Genomic DNA, 21,755 nt, shown 5'->3' with positions numbered 1-21,755 from the left:
GGTCCCTTTTAAGGATTCCTTCTTCTACCTTTACCACTATCTAGAATGTTCTTATTGATACAGGGAAACACTGACTGGTAAAATATTTGAAGATATTTTTTCTATCCATAAATTCAACTCCCTTCTCAACCGCCAATCCGTCACCCCAATAGGGGTGAGGAGGGCTCCTCATTAGTCATAGAATGGCTTAAAGACAAAAGCATAACAAATGTGGATAGGTTAAACCACAGAAGGGGACAAACTATGCAACAATGGCCAAACTAAAAAAGAAACTCGGTGAAGAAGATTTATCAAAACTGGTGCAGGGAAAATGAAGCATGTGCCGATATTAACCAATAACATTGCTGCTTTAAACAACATGTAACTTTGGATATAGTCCAAACTAAAACTATCAGTGTTTTGTCTAAAATTTCTATTCAGACCTATATATCTCGAAAAACCTATGTAGTCTGTTCCTATAGTCATGTCCCCTTTATTATGTTCTCCAGTTATCGTGAATTACACCTGGTGCAGGATAAGTTTATCTAGGATTTGTAAACTTTAACCTTGGCGATACAAAGTTTTATATGGAAACTACTGACCCAGGAAAGTAAGCTATGTCAGGGCTATTTGCGAAGTATTTTCTTTTTTTCACACAAAGTTGGATATACTCTTTAATTTATAAGGACTCTGAAAATTGAGAGCTTGAACCTGATTACGGTAGTTGTTATAGGTTAACGGCCCATATATTATATAGAAGATTAATCGGCGCTTTAAAATTTTTTTCATAAATCAATAATATCTTTTTAGATAAATGTGTTTCTTTCTCCTCTTGGACTGATCATTAATTCCGAAAATTCTCAGTTCACAGGTAAAACGTGTCTTTAGTGAATAGCGATTTTCCGATTAAGAGAAAGGAGATGACAGTTGGTGCTTATAAAGTTCTATGGAGAAATGTAACTGTTGTTTCAGAACAACATTCAGCAGAATGTCTGTGTCTGCATGTAGCTCCCCCCCCCCCTCAATAAAAATGTTAAAATCACCACCTGCCATCACATATTCCAGTAATGGGAAAATCTGCCTTCACTGAATCCAGATTTTACTCATGAATTGAAAGTGAAACATCAGTTCAGGAGGAGAAAAAAAAACAGATTTCTCTGATAAGATATATTACAAAGTTCCTTATTTTCACATGTACTATTGATTTATGGAATAAAAATGAAAACGATGGTTTCTCTTTAAGGTTAATAGAACAATGGACAAAAATGGAGTTTGTCTTTGATATCTTTGTAACTCCCATTCATAACAATGGATAAAGATAACATATGTACAGCCACTTCTCCATTGACAGTTGGAACTGTCACAGGCCTATTTGCAGAACTATGTGAACCAGCAGCTGGATCCCACCATTCAGAATTATCTGACTGATCTGTTATCAACAAAAGTGGATATGGGACTTATGGATATACCATTCATTGTAACTGGTTAACTTTACATAGTAAGCTACACCATCTAGTGAATTGATTTATGCAAGCATTATATTTTCTCTAGACTACAACTTAGAGTAAAGAAGGAAGGTTGGGGAGGAGGAGGCACAAGAACCATTACATTATTGAGGGGACAAGGAGACATTGCACAGTCTAAACCTGGAGGAAAAACCCTCACAATCAGTGTTGGAGATGGACTGCCCAAAAATTCTAGTAAGTATCTGTAAGTAAGACAAGAATTAGGTCAGAAACTACTTAAATATAAAAATTTGCTAAACCCCTTTGTGACCAAGGATTTTCAATTTTTGCACTGTTATATTTTAGTAGTAAAAAAAATTTCATGACTTTGTAGAAAAAAAAATTGGTTTGTATTGCCATTTTCTGAGACCGTAACTTTTTAATTGTTTAGTCTTTGCAGCTGTCTTAGGGCTTGTAATTTGTGCACAGAGGTTATAATTTTGATACCGTTCTGCTTTAATACAGCATCACATGGGAAGCTAGAGGCAGTACCATCTATGCCTGCTAGGGGGACAGTGTAAATATCCTTACTTCTTAATTATAAGTTGAAAGATTTTAAGTATAGAGCCAGGAGGTTGAACTGTCATCATCTTCATTAAAAATGTACAAACAAAAGAATACACCAGCACACTGGAAGCGTTAAGGTATATGCAAACAGTGAATATATGAAAGAAGCTATTGAACCCGTTCTGCGCACGGGTGGCGAGCATTTTTATTGGTATATGGTCCCCTATCCTGGTCCATGTTCTCCCATCCTGGTCCCCCATCCTGGTATATGCTCCTCCACCCTGGTATTTGCGCCCCCATGCTGGTTCCCCATCCTGTAATGTGCGTCCCCATCCTGGTCCCCCATGCAATTTTGTGTTCCCCCATCCTGATACCCATCTTGTTATGTGCTCCCCCATCCTGGTCCCTCATCCTGGTATATGCTCCTTCACCCTGGTAGTTGCGCCCCCATCCTGGTCCCCCATGCTGTTACCTGCTCCCCCATCCTGGTACCCATCCTGTTATGTGCTCCCCCGTCTTGGCCCCTCATCCTGGTATATTCTCCCCCATCCTGGTATGTGCTCCCCATCCATAAATTAAATAAAAAAAACAAACACTCCTACTCACCTTTCCATCGCTCCCCTGCAGCTCGTCACCTGTGTTATTTTACTAAAATGGCACCGGAATCAGCACCTGCATAGCGCAATATCCGGTGCCATTTTAGTGAAGACACAATTGCAGAGTGTATTCAACAAAATGGAGCAGGAATACGCACATGCACATACTACGGTGTCCGGCGCCATTTTGTTGAAGACACACTTCAAATGTGTCTTCACTAAAATGGCATCAGATGTCGCTATATGCGCAGGCGCCGATCCCGATGCCACACTCCTCCCCCGGCCTCCGGCCCGAACAGAGGCGCCGTGGCAACAGTCCTCCCAGTCAGGTATGTGCTTATGGCGCCGGAGATCGCGGTGTGCATACCGCCAGGGCCGGCGTCAGCACCCGGTGCAGCCGGGCAAGTGCAGATGCCCTGAGCAGGCGGGGGGGGCCCACTCGCCGTCGTGCACATTGCTGCGCTATTGGACCCGTGAGAGGAGGACAGCGGTGCCAGCGCCAGCTCCCCCCCGCGCTTGCTCAGGGCCCCGGCACAATACTTACCCCTCCCCGTGCCTCCGCAGCAGGTCCTGTCTCTTCCGCGGCTGCTGCACAGTGATGTCTCAGGTCAGAGGGCGCGGTGACATCTTTACACCATGCCCTGCCCAGATGACATCACAGCGCAGAGCGGGAAGACGCCGGCGCGCGTGAGGAGTCTGGAGCAGCGTCAGTAGGTGAGGAGAAGTGAGGTGAGTATTTGATTTTATTTTTTTTTTATTGTATGGAGGCATTATAAGCGAGGGGGGTGTGTGACATCCTGCATGGGGCATTATAGGGGGGGTGACATCCTGCATGGAGCATCATAAGGGAGGGGGGGTGACATCCTGCATGTGGCATTATAAGGAAGGGGGGGTGAGATCCTGCATGGGGCATCATAAGAGAGGGGGGGGGTGACATCCTGCATGGGGCATTATAAGGGGGGGTGACATCCTGTATGGGGCATTATAAGGGAGGGGGGGTGACATCCTGTATGGGGCATTATAAGGGAGGGGGGGTGACATCCTGCATGGGGCATTATAAGGGGGGGATGAGTGTGACATCCTGCATGGGGCATTATAAGGGGGGGTGTAACATCCTGCATGGGGCATTAAAAGGGAGTGGGGGGTGTGACATCATGCATGGGACATTATAAGGGAGGGGGGATGTGACATCCTGCATGGGGCATTATAAGGGAGGGAGGGGTGTGTGCCATCCTGCATGGGGCATTATAAGGGGGGGTGACATCCTGCATGAGACATTATAAGGGAGGGGGGGGTGACATCCTGCATGGGGCATTATAAAGGAGGGGGGGATGTGACATCCTGCATGGGGCATTATATGGGGGTGTGACATCCTGCATGGGGCATTATAAGGGAGGGGGGCTGTGTAACATCCTGCATGGGGCATTATATGAGGGGGAGAGGTGACATCCTGCATGGGGCATTATATGGTTGGAGACATATAGGCACCACATATTCCTCATCCTAATCCTCCTTCCTCCCACCATGGTGAGTCCTGGGAGGCAAGTGATCCCACACTTGGACACTCTGAGGAGTTCTTTACATTTCCATTTATTGATTCTGGTCTCTCGCACTGCACGTTTCAAGAGGGACATGAGGAGCTTGTGTGTAGTGATGCCCAAATCTTTGAGCAGCCATGATCAGAAGAAAACAATGGTGAGGAATTAGTGTCTCAAGAGCAGGGCCGGCTCCAGGTTTTTGTGGGCCCTGGGCGAAGAGTCTCAGTGGGCCCCTTTAACACATACCACGATTCATGATGCACAGATACCGCAGAGAAACATATATATAGTACATTGCCGAAGATTTCATTTCTTACATTACATGAGCGATATCTATTGTAAATTCCACAATAGCTCAGAAACCGGCAAATTGCTCCAAACAGTATACTGGCCCCCATATAATGCTCCATACAGGATACTGGCCCCATATAACGCTCCATGCAGGCTATTCTCCCCCCCCCCACATAATGCTCCATGCAGGCTGTTCCCCCCCACATAATGCCCCACGCAGGCTGTTCCCCCCCACATAATGCCCCATGCAGGCTGTTCCCCCCACATAATGCCCCATGTAGGATGTCACCCCCCCTTATAATGCCCCATGCAGGATGTCACCCCCCCTCCCTTATAATGCCCCATGCAGGACGTCACCCCCCCTTATAATGCCCCATGCAAGATGTCACCCCCCCCCCTCGCTTATAATGCCCCATGCAGGATGTCACACCCCCCTCTCTTATAATGCCTCATAAAGGATGTCACACACACCCCCTCCCTTATAATGTCCCATGCAGGATGTCACACACCCCCCCCTCGCTTATAATACCCCATGCAGGATGTCACACCACCCCACCCCCCCTCCCTTATAATGCCCCATGCAGGATGTTACACCACCCCACTCCCCCTCCCTTATAATGCCCCACATCTCCATACAGTAAAAAAAAAAAATACTCACCTCACTTCTCACCTGCTGCCGCTGCTCCGGACTCCTCACGCGCACCGGCGTCTTCCCGCTCTGTGCTGTGATGGCTCAGGGGAGGGCGCGGTGTAAAGACGTCACCATGCCCTCTGACCTGAGACGTCACAGTGCAGCAGCCGCGGAAGAGACAGGAGCAGCTGCGGAGGCACGGGGAGAGGTAAGTATTGCGCCGAGTGCCGAGGCCCTGAGCAAGCGAGGGGGAGCGGGCGCTGGCCTCGCTCTCCTCCGCTCACGGGTTTCACAGCGTGGCACCGGGTGCTGACACCGGCCCTGCTCAAGAGGTAGCTGATAATGAGACACAGTGTGTGAGGCCCTCCTTTATGTCTAATACAGGGTGTATTGGAGTCCCTCTTCCTTCTAATTTTTGGCAGTTCTAGCATTGTCCGCATAGGCTTTGTGAGTTTCAGATTCCCTCCTTCATAAATTAAATAGGATATGTCTGACCATGTCACACACACCACAACCCCAGATAAGGTGTTACAATTACATTTACAGGTGAGTGTAGTTTTATTTCTCTCTCTACTGTCATCTACTGTAGTCAGAGGCGATCGGGAAATACGGTGAGAGATGGCTATTAAGGGGTGGAGGAGGCGGGTTTTTTTTTCCTCTTTTTAATTTTGCCGTATATATACAAGTCATTATACAGGAAAGAATGTTTCCTAACATTTTTTCCTGTAAAATCCATTTTATCTTCGATTTTGTATGTTTTATGGTCAGTCCGTAAAAGAGGAGTAATACTCTGACAACATTGTTCCCATCAGCAATCTGAGAGTCAGAGATACTTCTAGGCGTCTTCCCCATGCTGTTCCCATGCCATTTGAAAGCTGTTTCCATCCATTTCAGTGATGTTCCTGCCTCCCCAGCCCACCTGTTAGGGTGCTTGCGTTTCCCATTGACTTCCATTCTGCTCGGTACCCGAGTCGAGCCTGTCCGAGCGTCCAACCTGCTCAATTCGTGTATCGAGCAGTTTAGTGCTTGATCAGCACTACTAATAAACCTACTACCATGAAGTCTTCCATATTTATGATCTTTGTATAATGTAGCCTTTACCATTGATTGGCAGGTTTCTGCTTATGTAAATTGTACCCAGAAAACTGTCAATCAGTGGTGGGGGCAGGGATATACAGAACTCAAAATTCAGAGAACTGGTAGATCTGTAGCAGATTAAACAATGCTTTTATAAAAACTGAAGCAAGCAGTCCAGTAAGTGACACATTGCTAAAATCATGGTCTTTGCCCCTACATCATGCTGCTCTCAGGGGTAGCAAAAACCTGGTGACAGATTCCCTTTAAATTGTGTTTACGTGAATGCAAAAACAAGAAAATAATAAAAAATTATCACAAAATTATTTCATACTTAGAACCTACAAGGAAGGAAAGAATCCAAAACCGTGGACATAGACCACCCCCAAATCGTCCAGCTCCTGCACCTCCAGGTGATATATTAGACAAACATTTACAGTTTTATCTTACCACTTTCTATGTAACACTCAAATTTCATGTTTTTAAAGGATATCATAGAAATGGGGCTGCCCAGTTCCATACAGAAAAAAAAAGAAACCCAACATATTCACAAGCCAAGAAACAAACCAGAGCTCCACCCACAGCTGCTATACCCAGACAAACTGCCACTAGAAAGAGTCGCACTCCCTCTGACCACAATATGGAGTTCCTTAATGTGCCAGATCAAGGTGTAGCTGGGTAAGTAAATGTAAAATACTGTATTCACAAAACTCCACTTAAGTAATGTGCCAACTCCATATATCATTTTGGTTTGATCAGCCTAAAAATATCGTTGAATTTACCATACATACAGGTAGGTCCAGAAGTATTTGGACATTGACCGAATCTTCATGATTTGGGCTCTGCATGCCACAATTTTTGTTTTGTTTTAAAATAAAACAATTGAGATGCAATTGAAGTGCAGACTTTCAGGTCTAATTAAAGAGGTTAAAGAAAAAATGTGTGAAACATTTAGGAATTGCAGCCATTTTTTTACAAAGTCTCTTGATTTCAGGGGCTCAAAAGTAATTGGACAAATTAATTTTACCATAAATAAAATGTTCATTTTTAATACTTTGTAGAGAATCCTTTGCAAGCAATGACGTCCATGGCTTCCAGACTTCAGGCAATCACCAAATGCTGGGTTTCCTCCTTTGTGAGGTTTTGCCAGCTTTACTGCAATTGACTTCAGTTGTTGCTTATTTGTCTGTCTTCTGCCTTAAGTTTTGTCTTAGCATGTGAAATGCATGCTCGATGGGGGTTGAGATCTGGTGATTGACTTGGCCATTGCAGAATGTTCCACTTCTTTGCCTTAAAAAACTCCTGGGTTGCTTTCACAGTATGTTTTGGGTCATTGTCCATCTGTATTATGAAGTGCTATTCAATCAACCTTGCTGTATTTGGTTGAATCTGTGCAGAAAGTATATCCCTGTACACTTCAGAATTCATTTGGCTGCTTCCATCTTTAGTCACATCATCAATAAACACTAGTGACCCAGTGCCACTGGAAGCCATACATGCCCATGCCATCACACTGAACCCTTTGTATTTGCTCTCATAAAGTAAAGTATTCTCATTATGGTAGACTTAGATACTGAAACACCTACTTCCTGGAGAGCGTTCTTCACTTGGGTGGATGTTGTGAAGGGGTTTTTCTTCACCATGAAAAGGATTCTGTGGTCATCCACTACTGTCTTCCGTGGACATCCAGGTCTTTTTGAGTTCCCAAGCTCACCAGTTCGCTTTTTTTTTGCAAAATGTACCATACCGTTGATTTGGCCACTCCTAACATTTCTGCTTTCTCTCTGATGGATTTCTTTTTTATTCAGCCTAATGATGGTCTGTTTCTCTTCCATTGCGAGTTCCTTTACCCCATGTTGTGGGTTCACAGCAACAGCTTCCAAATGCAAATGTCACATCTGTAATCAGCTCCAGACCTTTTACCTGCTTATGCAGCTGTCCGTTTCTGCACCCTGTCGTCTAAACTTGTCTGGAACAAGGAGGTGCTGGTAGCCGCCTTCTGGGAAGGTTTGTCCGGGGGGATTAAGGACGAACTGGCTGGTCAAAACATTCCCGCTACTCTTGATGACCTAATTTCCCTGGTTCTCCAGATCGATCTCAGGTTTCACGAACGTTCCAGAGAGGCAACGCTTGAGAGGGGACTGAAACATCTGGCTCCATCCTTCCAAAGACTGCTCATTCCCCAGCCTTCTGAGACAGCTGACTCTTGAACCTATGCAGGTCGACTGCGTTAAGCTGGCTGAGCAACGGCAGGAACACTGTTGTGTCAAGGGGTTATGCTTCTACTGTGGTAGTACTGAACATCTTAGCTGTTGTCCCAAGAAGTCAGTAAACTCCCAAGCTTAGGGTCTGTAAGAGAGGTTACCTTGGCAGACAGTAATTCCGCTCCACCGTTGACTCTGACCGTATCTGTCATATGGAGCTACCAGGTTCATTGAGACGGCCTACCTAAATTCCAGTTCGGCTGGAAACTTCATGCAGCAAGCGGTAGAAGAACGGTACCAGATTCCCATCTGAGGCCTTCAGAGTCCTTTGATGGCGTCATCTTTCGATGGAAGGGCCCTATCCGAAGTCGTTCATTTTGTTACGGAGCAGGTTGAGGAATTCTGCATATGGAGAAAATCACCTTCTATATTCTGCCTTGCCTGTCTCATCCACTCCTCCTGGGCCTGCCGGGGCTACGTATTCACAAGCCCGTCCTAGACTGGAAATCCGGTGAAGTGCTTTGTTAAAGACAATCTTGCCATGAAAGGTCTTGTTCCTATACGTCCAGTTTGGCCGCCAGTGACACCATCTACTCTGCCGGGCCTACTACCCGCTTATTGGTCATACGCTGACATCTTTGAAAAAGAAGGAAGCGGAGATGTTACCTCCACATAGGTGGTACGATTGTCCCATTGACTTGCTCCCGGGATTCTCACCTCGTCAAGGCCATATCTACCCTCTATCTCAGGCGGAGACCCTAGCCATGTCTAATTACAATTAGGAGAATCTGAGAAGGGGATTCATCCAGAAGTCTTCCTCACCGGCAGTAGCTGTTTTTTTCTTCTTTTTAAACAAAGGATGGAACTCTTCAGCCTTGTATAGATTATAGAGGTTTCAACCAGATCACGATTAAAAACAAATATTGGTTGACACTAATCCCGGAATTATTTGATCGTCTTAGACATACCAAGATCTTCTCCAAGTTCGATCTGAGAGAAGCCTACAACCTAATTCGCATATGCCAAGGAGATGAGTGGTTGACTGCTTTCAACACTCTGGACGGACACTATGAGTACCGTGTTATGCCATTTGCGCTCAGTAATGCCCCAGCTGTTTTCCAAGAGTTTGTGAATGACATCTTCCGAGATCTCCTTTACTCTTGTATGGTGATTTATCTGCATGATATCCTGGTGTTCTCTCCAGATAAGACTTCTCATAGGAGGGACAATTGCAAAGTCTCGTAAAGGCTTTGGGACAATTCCCTGTTTGCTAAATTTGAGAAATGCATCTTTGAACAGTCCTCTCTGCTAGTGATGAGCGAGCATGCTCGCTACTCACACGAGCATCTCACTGCTCGAGATGCTCAGCACTCGGTATTTCCGGGATGCTCAGGCAGGAGCCCGGGTCCCCGCCCTGCATGTCTGCCGCTCTTTAGAGAGCCAATGAACATGCAGGGGTTGTCTGCCACTCACTGTAAAGCCGTAGCCATCTTGGTTGTGGCATTACAGTGATTGGCTGGCCGCATAGCGTCTTCGGGTCTATATAAAATCCGGTCACGCCATGCTCGTCACAGTCTAACCTTCAGGTAGGCAGAGTAGGGAGAGGTGCTGCTGTGTGAGGGACATTTTCTTGTTAGTACTGCAGAATACAGCCAGATCTTTTCCATCATCAGATGTGATCCCATATTACAGCGATAAAAATCCAGAAAATTGTAGTGAACGTGCAAAATATTGTCCTCCATTTACAGTTTGGCAGCAGTGTGTCAGTAAAGCTATTCACACGTGGTCGCTGGCAATAATAGGAAACTACAAGCCCGCTATTTAAAACCGTGGGCATCCGTGAGATGTATCACATATAACTGTGGTACAAATCCAGCCATTTGTAGCGACCGTGCAAAATATTATCCTCCATTTAAAATGGGCAAGGCACGTGGCAACGGATGGGGAAGTGGACGTGATGGTGCATGCAGAGGCAGAAGCCAAGGCCGTGGGCAAGCTGAAATTATGCCACAACAAACACCCACATCTTGTCGCCCAACCTTCCTGTCCCAATTGCTCGGGGAACCCAGCACACCACTATTGAACCCAGTGCAATGTCAAAAGGTTGTTGGTTGGATAGCAGATAATGCTTCCAGTCACTTTGCCACCTCCACCCTGTCTTCCACATGGTCAAGTCTCAGTAGCCGTGAGTCTGGACCGCATATTCCTCACCCTGATCCTCCTTCCTTCCACCATGCTGAGTGCCCGGAGACAACTGATCCCACACTTGGACACTCAGAAGAGCTGTTCACTTTTCCAGTTATAGATTCGGGCCTCTTGCCCGGCCAGCTTCAAGCAGGGCAAGAAAAGAACGCGTGTAGCGATGCCCAAATATTTGAGCAGCCACGGTTGCACAAAGGCAATGGTGGGAAAGTGCAATTACTGTCGCAAGAGGTGGATGATGATGAGACACAATTGCCAGAAAGTCAGGAGGAGGACCAGGGTGCAGAAGTGGAAGACGAGGTGGTGGACGATGAAGTCACTGACCCAACCTGGCAAGGTGACGTGCAGAGCGAGGACAGCAGCATACAGGAAGAGGGAGGCATAGCACCACAACAGGCAGGAACAAGCAGTGTGGTGGCCACAGACATAAGGCGGGCAACCGTTCCCTATAACACCAGCACAACGGAAGTTGCTAGTACGACTGTTAGGTCTTCCCGAATCTGGTTGTTTGTTAAAGACTCTGCAGATAACCCCAAAAAGACCATTTGCACGATCTGCCAGGCCAGCATCAGCAGGGGTAGCAAAACTAGCAGCCTGACCACCACCAGCATGCTCAGGCACATGACAGCAAAGCACCCAACTAGGTGGGCCGAACGCCAGGGTCCAAAAACAGGGTCTGCAGGTGACACCACTGCTTGTTCCGCTGTTGAGTGTGCCGCCAATCCCCAGTCCATGGCGCATGCAAAGATGCCTCCCGCCCTGCACCTGTCGTTGCACACTCGCAACTACCACCATCAGCAACAATGTCCACGCCCTTGTCTCAGCGCAACATTCAGTTGTTCCTACCCCAGTCCTTGGAATGCAAGCGCAAATACGCAGCCAACACCCCACAGGCCACACTACTAAACTCACACATTTCGCGAATGCTTCCGCTCGATATGTTGCCTTTTAGGCTCGTGGAGACGGAAGCTTTCTTCAACCTGATGGCGATGGCCGTCCCTCGGTACTCAGTCCACAGCCGCCACTATTTCTCCCGGTGTGCCATCCCTGCATTACACAAGCACGTGTCCCAGAACATTAGCCATGCCCTCAACAACGCAGTTACTGGGAAGGTTCACCTAACCACAAGTGCTTGTGGGTAGGGACAGTACATCTCGTTGATGGCACACTGGGTTAATATAGTGGAAGCCCGGACCCAGTCGACCTTGGGACAGAACATATCCTCCCGACGCCGAGGATTGCAGGCCCTGGGTCAATCAGGATTGCCCCCACATTCTACAGCTCTTGCACTTCCTCCTCCTCCTCTTCAGCTTCCATCTCCGAAATGACCATATCAGTCAGAAGCTGGAAGCACTGCCTTGGCCAAGCGGCAACAGGCTGTGCTGAAGCTAATATGTTTAGATGACAAACCGCACACCACTGAAGAGTTGTGGATAGCTCTGAAAGAGCAGGCAGATCTGTGGCTCACACCGCTGAACCTACAGCCAGGCATGGTCGTGTGTGACAATGGCCGGAACCTGGTGGCGGCTCTGAAGTGAGGCGAGCTCACACACATACCATGCCTGGCCCATGTGCTCAACCTCATGGTTCAGCGGTCTCTCAAAACCTACCCGGATCTTCTTTTCAAAGTATACCACATGCGTGCCCATTTTAGAAAGTCAGCTACAGCCTTAGCTGCCCTTGCCGTGCTTCAGCATTGTTTGCAGCTTCCAGCTCACCGACTTGTGTGCGATGTCCCCACACGTTGGAACTCAACGTTGCATATGTTGGGAAGGATTTGTGAGCAGCACAAGGCAGTTGTTGAGTACCAACTTCAAAACGCCTGTCGTTATTCAGGTCAGCCTCCGCACATAAGAGCTCAGGAGTGGGCATGGATGTCAGACATCTGTGCCATCCTCCAAAACTTTGAGGACTCCACCAAGATGATGAGCGGCAATAACGCCATAATTTGCATCACCATCCTGCTTCTCTATCTTCTGAAACGATCGCTGCTCACAATTAAAGTGGAGGCATTGCAGGGGGAGCAAGGAACTATACAGGGTGATTCCACACATCCCAACGTGGATTGGGTGACAATGAGGAGGAGGAGGAGGAAGAACAGGAGCTAGTTTCTTGCGCTATAGATGGTACTACCCACACAACTGTCATACCGTCTGTTCAGCGTGGATGGCCTGAGGAGAGGGAGGAGGAGGATGAGGAGGAAAGCATGGTCAGTCGTCCTCTTAGTGAGGACACGGAGGTCTTGCCTCTTTGCAGTTTGGCACACATGACTGAGTTTATGTTACCCTGCTTTTCCCGTGACCCTTGCGTTGTCCAAATTTTGGGTGACAGTCATTACTGGTTGGTGACACTTCTAGACCCACTCTACAAGGAGAACTTTCTATCTCTCATTCCCGCGGCGGACAGGTCTACTAGAATGGTGCAGTACCAGAAGGCTCTTGTTGCGGAATTATTAAAAAAGTTCCCATCTGAAAATGCTGGCGGCAGAGGTCACAGTTTGTTTGACAACCAAGGAGTACAGGCGAGAGAGACAAAAATACGATCCAGCAGAGGCAGGGGAACACTGTCAAAGTTCTGGGAGAGTTTTCTCAGACCCTACCATCGCACAGGCCCTGATGCGCAGGGTACTCTCACAAGGAGGGGTAATTTTACGAAGATGCTGAAGGAGTACCTTGCCGACCATACTAACATCCTCCGTGACTCCTCTGTGCCTTATAATTATTGGGTATCCAAGCTGGACATGTGGCATGAACTGGCTCTCTACGCCTTGGAGGTCCTGGCCTGCCCTGCCGCTAGCGTTTTGTCAGAGTGGGTTTTTAGTGCTGCCGGGGGAATTATAACTGATAGGCGCATCTGCCTGTCAACTGAAAATGCTGACAGGCTGACTTTTATAAAAATGAACAAGGGCTGGATTGGGCCAGACTTCTCAACACCATCGAATGACAAACTCAAATCCAGTGTCTTTTTTTTGGGAGGTCTAATCCCATGCACCTCTTCACACCCAGACATGGGTATACGCTTTCTGATTTTGTCTATTTTCTGTTGTCCTCCACCTCATCCTCAACCACCATATCAGCAGGGTGACAGTGAATCAACCGTGATGCAACAGCCACATATTTTTTTTTAACGGGTGTTTATGATGTCCGTAGGAAAATGTTTGTTATACAGTATGTTCATGTATACCCCCCAAGGGTAAGTGTTTTTCATCCCATGCACTTAGTGCATGGGCATTACAAGTATTGGAGACCCACTCCTTTATAATGGGAACATTTTTTTTCATGAGGCCCTTCTCTACATCTCTTCCAAGGAGCATTGGAGTGCGTCCAAAATTTAGGCAGCCGTTGTAGTCACTGCATATGCAATGACTACAAACTGCATATGCAAACTGCATATGCAATAACTGTATAGCAAAACCGCTCCTTTATAATGGGAACATGTTGTTACGGAGGCCCTCCTCTATGTGTCTTTAAATTGTGTGACAGTCGCTGGTATGGTATATGAGGGGAGGTATGTGTCACGCAGGTTGCTGGCCTGTGTGAACTGAAACCAATAGACTTTCTGCCAGCATGTTATATGCTGGAGGTTAACTCTTTTAAAGGGTCTGGCTGAGCAAGGTTTAAATGCTCAGTTACCATTTTTTTTGGGTTGTTGAGTTTGGAGTGGCAAAGACTCCAGACTGGAAGGCCACAGCTCAGAGAGGAGCTGGAAGCTGGGACTACTACCTGTGTGGCTAATCCCACACTGCTATGGACTGTGTTATCATTTATCTTTTTGTTTTGTTGTTTTGCCAGTAAGGCTGTGTTTATTTTGCTGGAGTGCAGAGCTTTATGCCACATAATAAAGCCTGCAGAGAAAACACGATTCCTGAGTCTACTTCCAAAAGCGGCCGAGTGAGGAGTCATACCACAATTGGTATTGGGGTTTTTCCTAAATTTAGCCAGCCATTGCAGTCATTGCATACGCAATAAGAGTATAGGAGACCCACTCTTTAATAATGGGAACAACAAAGCATAGCCGGCTGATGGCTCTCTAAGAATAGTGAGGGCCGACTACTGGCCTTTTAAGAATAGTAAGGGCTGCCTGATGGCCCTATAAAAATAGGCTGTGTGACTTTCAGAGTCCCTCCTTCATAAATGAAACAGGATGTGTCTGATTATGTCTCACACACCACATGGCCAGATAAGGTAGTAAAATATTAAAATGACATTTACATTGACATTTAAATGTATTTTTCACCGTTGAAAGCAATGCAAAAGTGCAAAAATGCATCAAAAACGCTACACGTGAACATAGCCCAAGGTGTGGAGGAGCATTTTTGTTTTAGGTTGCTTATTTTGCCTTATATAGAATTCATTACCCTGGAAAGGATGTTCCTTAACATTTTACGCAGGAAAATCCATTTTAGTTTAGTTTTTGTATGTTTTATTGTCAGTCCATAAAAGTGGAGTAATACTCTGACAACACTGTTCACAGCAGTGACCTGGGAGTCAGATGCTTCCAGGGGTCTTCCCCATGCTGTTTCTATGTCATTTCAGCACTGTTCCCATCGATTTGGGCAACTTTTAGGGGCCCTGCAGACCTCCAGGAGGGGGACCATCGGAAAGATGCTCGGGTTTTCCATAGACTTACATTGGGCTCGTTGCTCGGGTCGAGCACTCGAGCATTCCAATTTGCTCGACTCAAGCAACGAGCACCTGAGCATTTTAGTGCTCGCTCATCACTACTCTCTGCCTTGCCTTGGATATATCATCTCGGACACGGGTTTGAATACGGATCCTGAGAAGGTGTCTTCAATTCTCAAATGGCCTCGTCCTGTTGGCATTAAGGCAATTCAGCAATTTTGGGATTTGCTAACTATTACCAACAATTTATTCCTCACTTTTGTCTCAGACCACATTCATCGCAGTGATGATCCGTAAGGGCACCAATCCCAAGGTTTGGAGGTTTGGCCTTTGGAGGCTGAGGATGCATTTCTCTACCTAAAACAGGCCTTCTCCTCTGCTCCTGCACTACATAGACCTGAGATCAACAAATAATTCTTCCTGGAAGTGGATGCTTCATCTCCTAGGGCACGTTCAAGTTGAAGTCTTCCTCTGGTCGAATGGTCACCTGCGGTTCCTTCTCTTAGGCCTTCTCTTTCCCTGGACGTAACTACTCGATCGGCGATTGTGAATGGTTGGTGATTAAGATGGCTCAGAGGAATGGCATTACCTACTTGAAGGGGCAGTTCATCCGGTCGGCATATACACTGACAATAAGAACTAGGTGGTCGCTTTTCTTTGCCTGCTTTGACTTTGTCCTTCATTTTTGGCCAGCCGAGAAGAACGTCAAGGTGGATGCGCTTTCTAGGTCATTCCTACCCACCAACCAAGAGGAGGAACCGCAACTTATCATAGAGTCTTCCAAGATAGTTACTGTGGCTCTAGTAAACTTGTCTCAGATTCCTCCAGGGAAGACTTTAATGTCGGAATCGGATAGGAGGCAATTTCTGCTGTGGAGGCACTCTTCAAAGTTAGCTGGTCATGCTGCGCAGAGAAAGACTTTGTAACTTATCTCATGTCATTATTGGTGGCCAACCATGCAAAAGGATATTTTGGAATTCATTTCAGCCTGTCCTTCCTGTGTTCGTAACAAGACTCCCTGGCAACTTCCGTCTGGGTGACTTTTACCACTTTCTGGGCCTTCAGTTCCCTGGCAGCACATCGCTATGGACTTTATTACAGATCTCTGTGTCCTCTGGATGCAGCCGATGCTCTCACTAAAGATTTTGACAAGATCTGGGAGGACACCAAAGCCACTCTTGAGAAGTTGTCCGAATGGATGAAAAGGCATGCTGACAAAAGACGCATGAATCCACCAAGTTTTCATCCAAGGAATAATGTGTGGCTCTCCTCGAGATACATACGTGTCAATGTGTCCATCTTAAAAGTTGGGTCCTTGCTTTATTGGTCCCTTCGAGGTCGTCAAGCAAAACAATGCCACATCCTACAAGTTGAAGCATCCAGCCTGGTGGATTGGAAAGGATTTGGCTCCGAAGAGAGATCGTGGGAGCCCGTGGAGAATATTCATACCCCACTTCTTCTGAAGAGATTCTTTTCAAGTTTGGAGAGGAGGGGGCGTAAGGTGGGGTACTGTAATGCCGGTGTCCCTGCATGCTTCCCCTTCCTTCCTGCATGCTTCCCATGGCAGCTTGGGGGCATCTCCTGCTCCAACTCCCACCATGGCTCCCAGGCTCCAGCTCCCAGCAACATGCTTAGGGCGCGCACGTGCTCTCCACTTCTTAAAGCGGCAGCATGCGCACACGGAAATGTCCCCAGCCTACAGCTGGGAGGCATTAGGTATTTCAGGCACCCCTCACTGTAGGGAGCTGCCTGAGCAGCTTCAGTCTCTAACGTGTCTCTAAACTACTAGTCCATTGTCAGGTCCCTGTTCCTGAACCCATTCTGTAATCCTGCACCAGTACCTGTCCAGTGATCCTGAGGCCATCCTGTCTGAACCAGCCATTCTGTCCAAACCGACACCAGTATCCATACCACCAGTGATCCTGATCCTGTCCTGCCTGACACTCTGAGTCTATGCCTCTGTCCTTGACCTCTGGGGTCAGCTGCTGCTGTTCTGGGGACTGCCCTGGAGTGGTACCTGGTGGCTACCTGCAGCACAAACCTAACCTCACCTTCAGAGACTCTAGTGAAAGACCAGGTAGCCTCTTACTTACACCCCTCCAGGGTAAGCCCAGAAGAGGGTTAAGAGACCAGTCAAACAATTGAAGTGGTGTGGAGTGAAGCTGGCTGGATGGACAGTGACAAGCTAAACAGGTCTCTCTTCTTCGTCCACGTCTGACTTTTCAAATTGTTTTCTTTGAAATGCAGCATTTCAGAGAAGGTCACACCAGGTTGCTATCGCACAGCCAGGTTCTTATTCATGCTGAGGTCCGGGCAGCATGAATCCAGTTTCAGGTTCCCTTTAAGACCACATTCACACGTTCAGTATTTAGTCAGTATTTTACATCAGTATTTGTAAGCCAAAACCAGGAGTGGGTGAAAAAGGCAGAAGTGGTGCACATGTTTCTATTATACTTTTCCTCTGACTGGTCCACTCCTGATTTTGGCTTACAAGTACTGATGGAATATACTGACCAAATAGTGAACGTGGCCTAAGGCTAAAACTCTAATAAAGACTGTGTCCAACTTCACCACTTTATTATAAAAAAAAAAAAAAGTGTAGCTACACATTAATGAGAGTGGACTATTGTGTTTTCTTCTAACTACTCCTATAGGTTTTCTATTTTCTACCACAAAAAAAACACTTGTTAGCGGTAAAGAAAAGTTTAAACATGCCAACATTTCAAATATGGTGTAGTTCCTAGATAGCTGGTCAACAATTGACTGTCATCATGTGGAGCTGCAAGGCATGCCATTGGATTTTGTTGACAATAGGATGTGTTAGAATTTCCAGCAATTTTTAAAATTTTTTAGAAATTACTTTTTACAGCACTAAAATATTATCAGTGGCTTATTTTTATTTCAGAGCACAGAGGAGAAAAAGTGTAACTCAGAGACCACCACCAGGAGTAGGTCGGGCCAAACCACCGGTGAAGCCTGCAGGTCCTCGTTGTAGAGCCATTTACCAATACATAGGACAGGATGTTGATGAACTTAGTTTTAATGTTAATGATGTCATTGACATTCTACTAGAAGGTGAGTGACAGCAATATCTTCACAGGTAAAGTAGACTGCAGGTTCCTTACTAATAGATAATAGATACCCTAAAATAGAAAGAAAACCCTGCTGTAATAAACCCAAGAGAGTTATTGGTATGCATATACACACACTGCTTAAAAAAATAAAGGGAACACTCAAATAACACATCCTAGATCTGAATGAATGAAATATTCTCAGTGAATACTCTGTTCTGTACAAAGTTGAATGTGCTGACAACAAAATCACACAAAAATAATCAATTGAAATCAAATTTACTAACCAATGGAGGCCTGGATTTACAGTCACCCCCAAAATTAAAGTGGAAAAACACACTACAGGCTGATCCAACTTTGATGTAATGTCCGTAAAACAAGTCAAAATGAGGCTCAGTATTGTGTGTGGCCTCCACGTGCCTGTATGACCTCCCTACAACTCCTGGGCATGCTCCTGATGAGGTTGCGGATGGTCTCCTGTGGAATCTCCTCCCAGACCTGGACTAAAGCATCTGCAAACTCCTGGACAGTCTGGGGTGCAACGTGACGTTGGTGGATGGAGCGAGACATGATGTCCCAGATGTGCTCAATCAGATTCAGGTCTGGGGAACGGGCGGGCCAGTCCATAGCTTCAGTGCCTTCATCTTGCAGGAACTGCTGACACTCCAGCCACATGAGGTCTGGCATTGTCCTGCATTAGGAGGAACCCAGGGCCAACCGCACCAGCATATGGTCTCACAAGGGGTCTGAGGATCTCATCTCGGTACCTAATGGCAGTCAGGCTACCTCTGGCAAGCACATGCAGGGCTGTGCCGCCCTCCAAAGAAATGACACCCTACACCATTACTGACCCACTGCCAAACCGGTCATGCTGAAGGATGTTGCAGGCAGCAGATCGCTCTCCACGGCATCTCCAGACTCTGTCATGTCTGTCACATGTCACCACTCCTTTAACACAGATTGGACAGTTTGATTTCATAGAAGTTTGATCTACTTGGAGTTATATTCTGTTGTTTAAGTGTTCCCTTTATTTTTTTGAGCAGTGTATGTATGTATATATATATATATATATATATATATATATATATATATATACATATACATACACACACATACACACACAGTACAGACCAAAAGTTTGGACACACCTTCTCGTTTAAAGATTTTTCTGTATTTTCATGACTTTGAAAATTGTACATTCTCACTGAAGGCATCAAAACTATGAATTAACACATGTGGAATTATATAGTTAACAAAAAAGTGTGAAACAAATGAAAATATGTCTTATATTCTAGGTTCTTCAAAGTAGCCTTCTTTTGCTTTGATGACTGCTTTGCACACTCTTGGCATTCTCTTGATGAGCTTCAAGAGGTAGTCACCGGAAATGGTTTTCACTTCACAGGTGTGCCCTGTCAGGTTTAATAAGTGGGATTTCTTGCCTTATAAATGGGGTTGGGACCATCAGTTGTGTTGTGCAGAAGTCAGGTGGATACACAGCTGATAGTCCTACTGAATAGATTGTTAGAATTTGTATTATGGCAAGAAAAAAGCAGCTAAGTAAAGAAAAATGAGTGGCCATCATTACTTTAAGAAATGAAGGTCAGTCAGTCCGAAAAATTGGGCAAACTTTGAATGTGTCCCCAAGTGCAGCTGCAAAAACCATCAAGCGCTATAAAGAAACTGGCTCACATGAGGACCGCCCCAGGAAAGGAAGACCAAGAGTCACCTCTGCTTCTGAGGATAAGTTTATCCGAGTCACCAGCCTCAGAAATCGCAGGTTAACAGCAGCTCAGATTAGAGACCAGGTCAATGCCACACAGAGTTCTAGCAGCAGACACATCTCTTCAACAACTGTTAAGAGGAGACTTTGTGAAGCAGGCCTTCATGGTAAATAACTGCTAGGAAACCACTGCTAAGGACAGGCAACAAGCAGAAGAGAGTGTTTGGGCTAAAGAACACAAGGAATGGACATTAGACCAGTGGAAATCTGTGCTTTGGTCTGATGAGTCCAAATTTGTGATCTTTGGTTCCAACCATCGTGTCTTTGTGCGACGCAGAAAAGGTGAACGGATGCCAGGTTTGCACCGTGAAGCATGGAGGACGAGGTGTGATGGTGTGGGGGTGCCTTGCTGGTGACACTGTTGGGGATTTATTCAAAATTGAAGGCATACTGAACCAGCATGGTCCACAGCATCTTGCAGCGGATTGCTATTCCATCCGGTTTGCGTTTAGTTGGACCATCATTTATTTTTCAACAGGACAATGACCCCAAACACACCTCCAGGCTGTGTAAGGGCTATTTGACCAAGAAGGAGAGTGATGGGGTGCTACGCCAGATGACCTGGCCTCCACAGTCACCAGACCTGAACCCAATCAAGATGGTTGGGGTGAGCTGGACCGCAGAGTGAAGGAAAAAGGGCCAACAAGTGCTAAGTATCTCTGAGAACTCCTTCAAGATTGTTGGAAGACCATTTCCGGTGACTACCTCTTGAAGCTCATCAAGAGAATGTCAAGAGTGTGCAAAGCAGTCATCAAAGCAAAAGGTGGCTACTTTGAAGAACCTAGAATATAAGACATATTTCCAGTTGTTTCACACTTTTTTGTTAAGTTTATAATTCCACATGTGTTAATTCATAGTTTTGATGCCTTCAGTCGGAATGTACAATTTTCAAAGTCATGAAAATACAGAAAAATCTTTAAATGAGAAGGTGTGTCCAAACTTTTGGTCTGTACTGTGTGTGTGTGTATGTATATATATATATATATATATATATATATATATATATATATATATATATATATAATCAAACTATCCACTTAGGAAGCAAAACTGATTGACAATCAAATGGAATACAATAGATGGAAATTATTGGCAATTATCAAAACACCCTCGATAAAGGAATGGTTCTGCAGGTGGGGACCACAGACCACATCTCAGTACCAATGATTTCTGGCTGATGGTTTGGTCACTTTTGAATGTTGGTTGTGCTTTCACACTCGTGGTAGCATGAGACGGACTCTACAACCCACAGAAGTTGCTCAGGTAGTGCAGCTCATCCAGGATGGCACATCAATGTGAGCTGTGGCAAGAAGGTTTGCTGTGTCTGTCAGCGTAGTGTCCAGATGCGCTACCACGAGACAGGCCAGTACACCAGGAGACGTGGAGGTGGCCGTAGGAGGGCAACAACCCATCAGCAGGACCACTACCTCCCCCTTTGTGCAAAGAGGAACAGGAGGAGCACTGCCAGAGCCCTGCAAAATGACCTCCAGCAGGCCACAAATGTGCATGTGTCTGCACAAACGGTTAGAAACCGACTCCATGAGGGTGGTATGAGGGCCCGACGTCAACAGATGGGGGTTGTGCTCACAGCCCAACACCGTGCAGGACGCTTGGCATTTGCCACAGAACACCAGGATTGGCAAAGTCGCCACTGGCACCCTGTGATCTTCACAGATGAAAGCAGGTTCACACTGAGCACATGTGACAGACTTGACAGAGTCTGGAGATGCCGTGGAGAGCGATCTGCTGCCTGCA

At 46.1% G+C, this 21,755-nt stretch overlaps 1 protein-coding gene across 2 annotated transcripts in view; it reads left to right on the top strand.

Moving 5' to 3' along the window:
• MYO1F (myosin IF) overlaps positions 1-21,755 on the top strand; it is a 427,358-nt gene that overhangs the window by 396,906 nt on the left and 8,697 nt on the right. For both annotated transcript variants that reach the window (XM_073686285.1, XM_073686286.1), the window contains 4 exons: positions 1,531-1,679; positions 6,460-6,534; positions 6,610-6,799; positions 18,055-18,224. In XM_073686285.1, the coding sequence (XP_073542386.1) occupies positions 1,531-1,679; positions 6,460-6,534; positions 6,610-6,799; positions 18,055-18,224 (584 nt within the window). The remainder of the gene's footprint in view (positions 1-1,530; positions 1,680-6,459; positions 6,535-6,609; positions 6,800-18,054; positions 18,225-21,755) is intronic.

This window comes from Phyllobates terribilis, unplaced genomic scaffold, assembly GCF_046119375.1.
Source record: "Phyllobates terribilis strain yellow unplaced genomic scaffold, ASM4611937v1 Scaffold_1__5_contigs__length_1240528914, whole genome shotgun sequence".
NCBI classification, from domain to species: domain Eukaryota; kingdom Metazoa; phylum Chordata; class Amphibia; order Anura; family Dendrobatidae; genus Phyllobates; species Phyllobates terribilis.
This window is presented reverse-complemented; position numbering and strand designations above follow the sequence as displayed.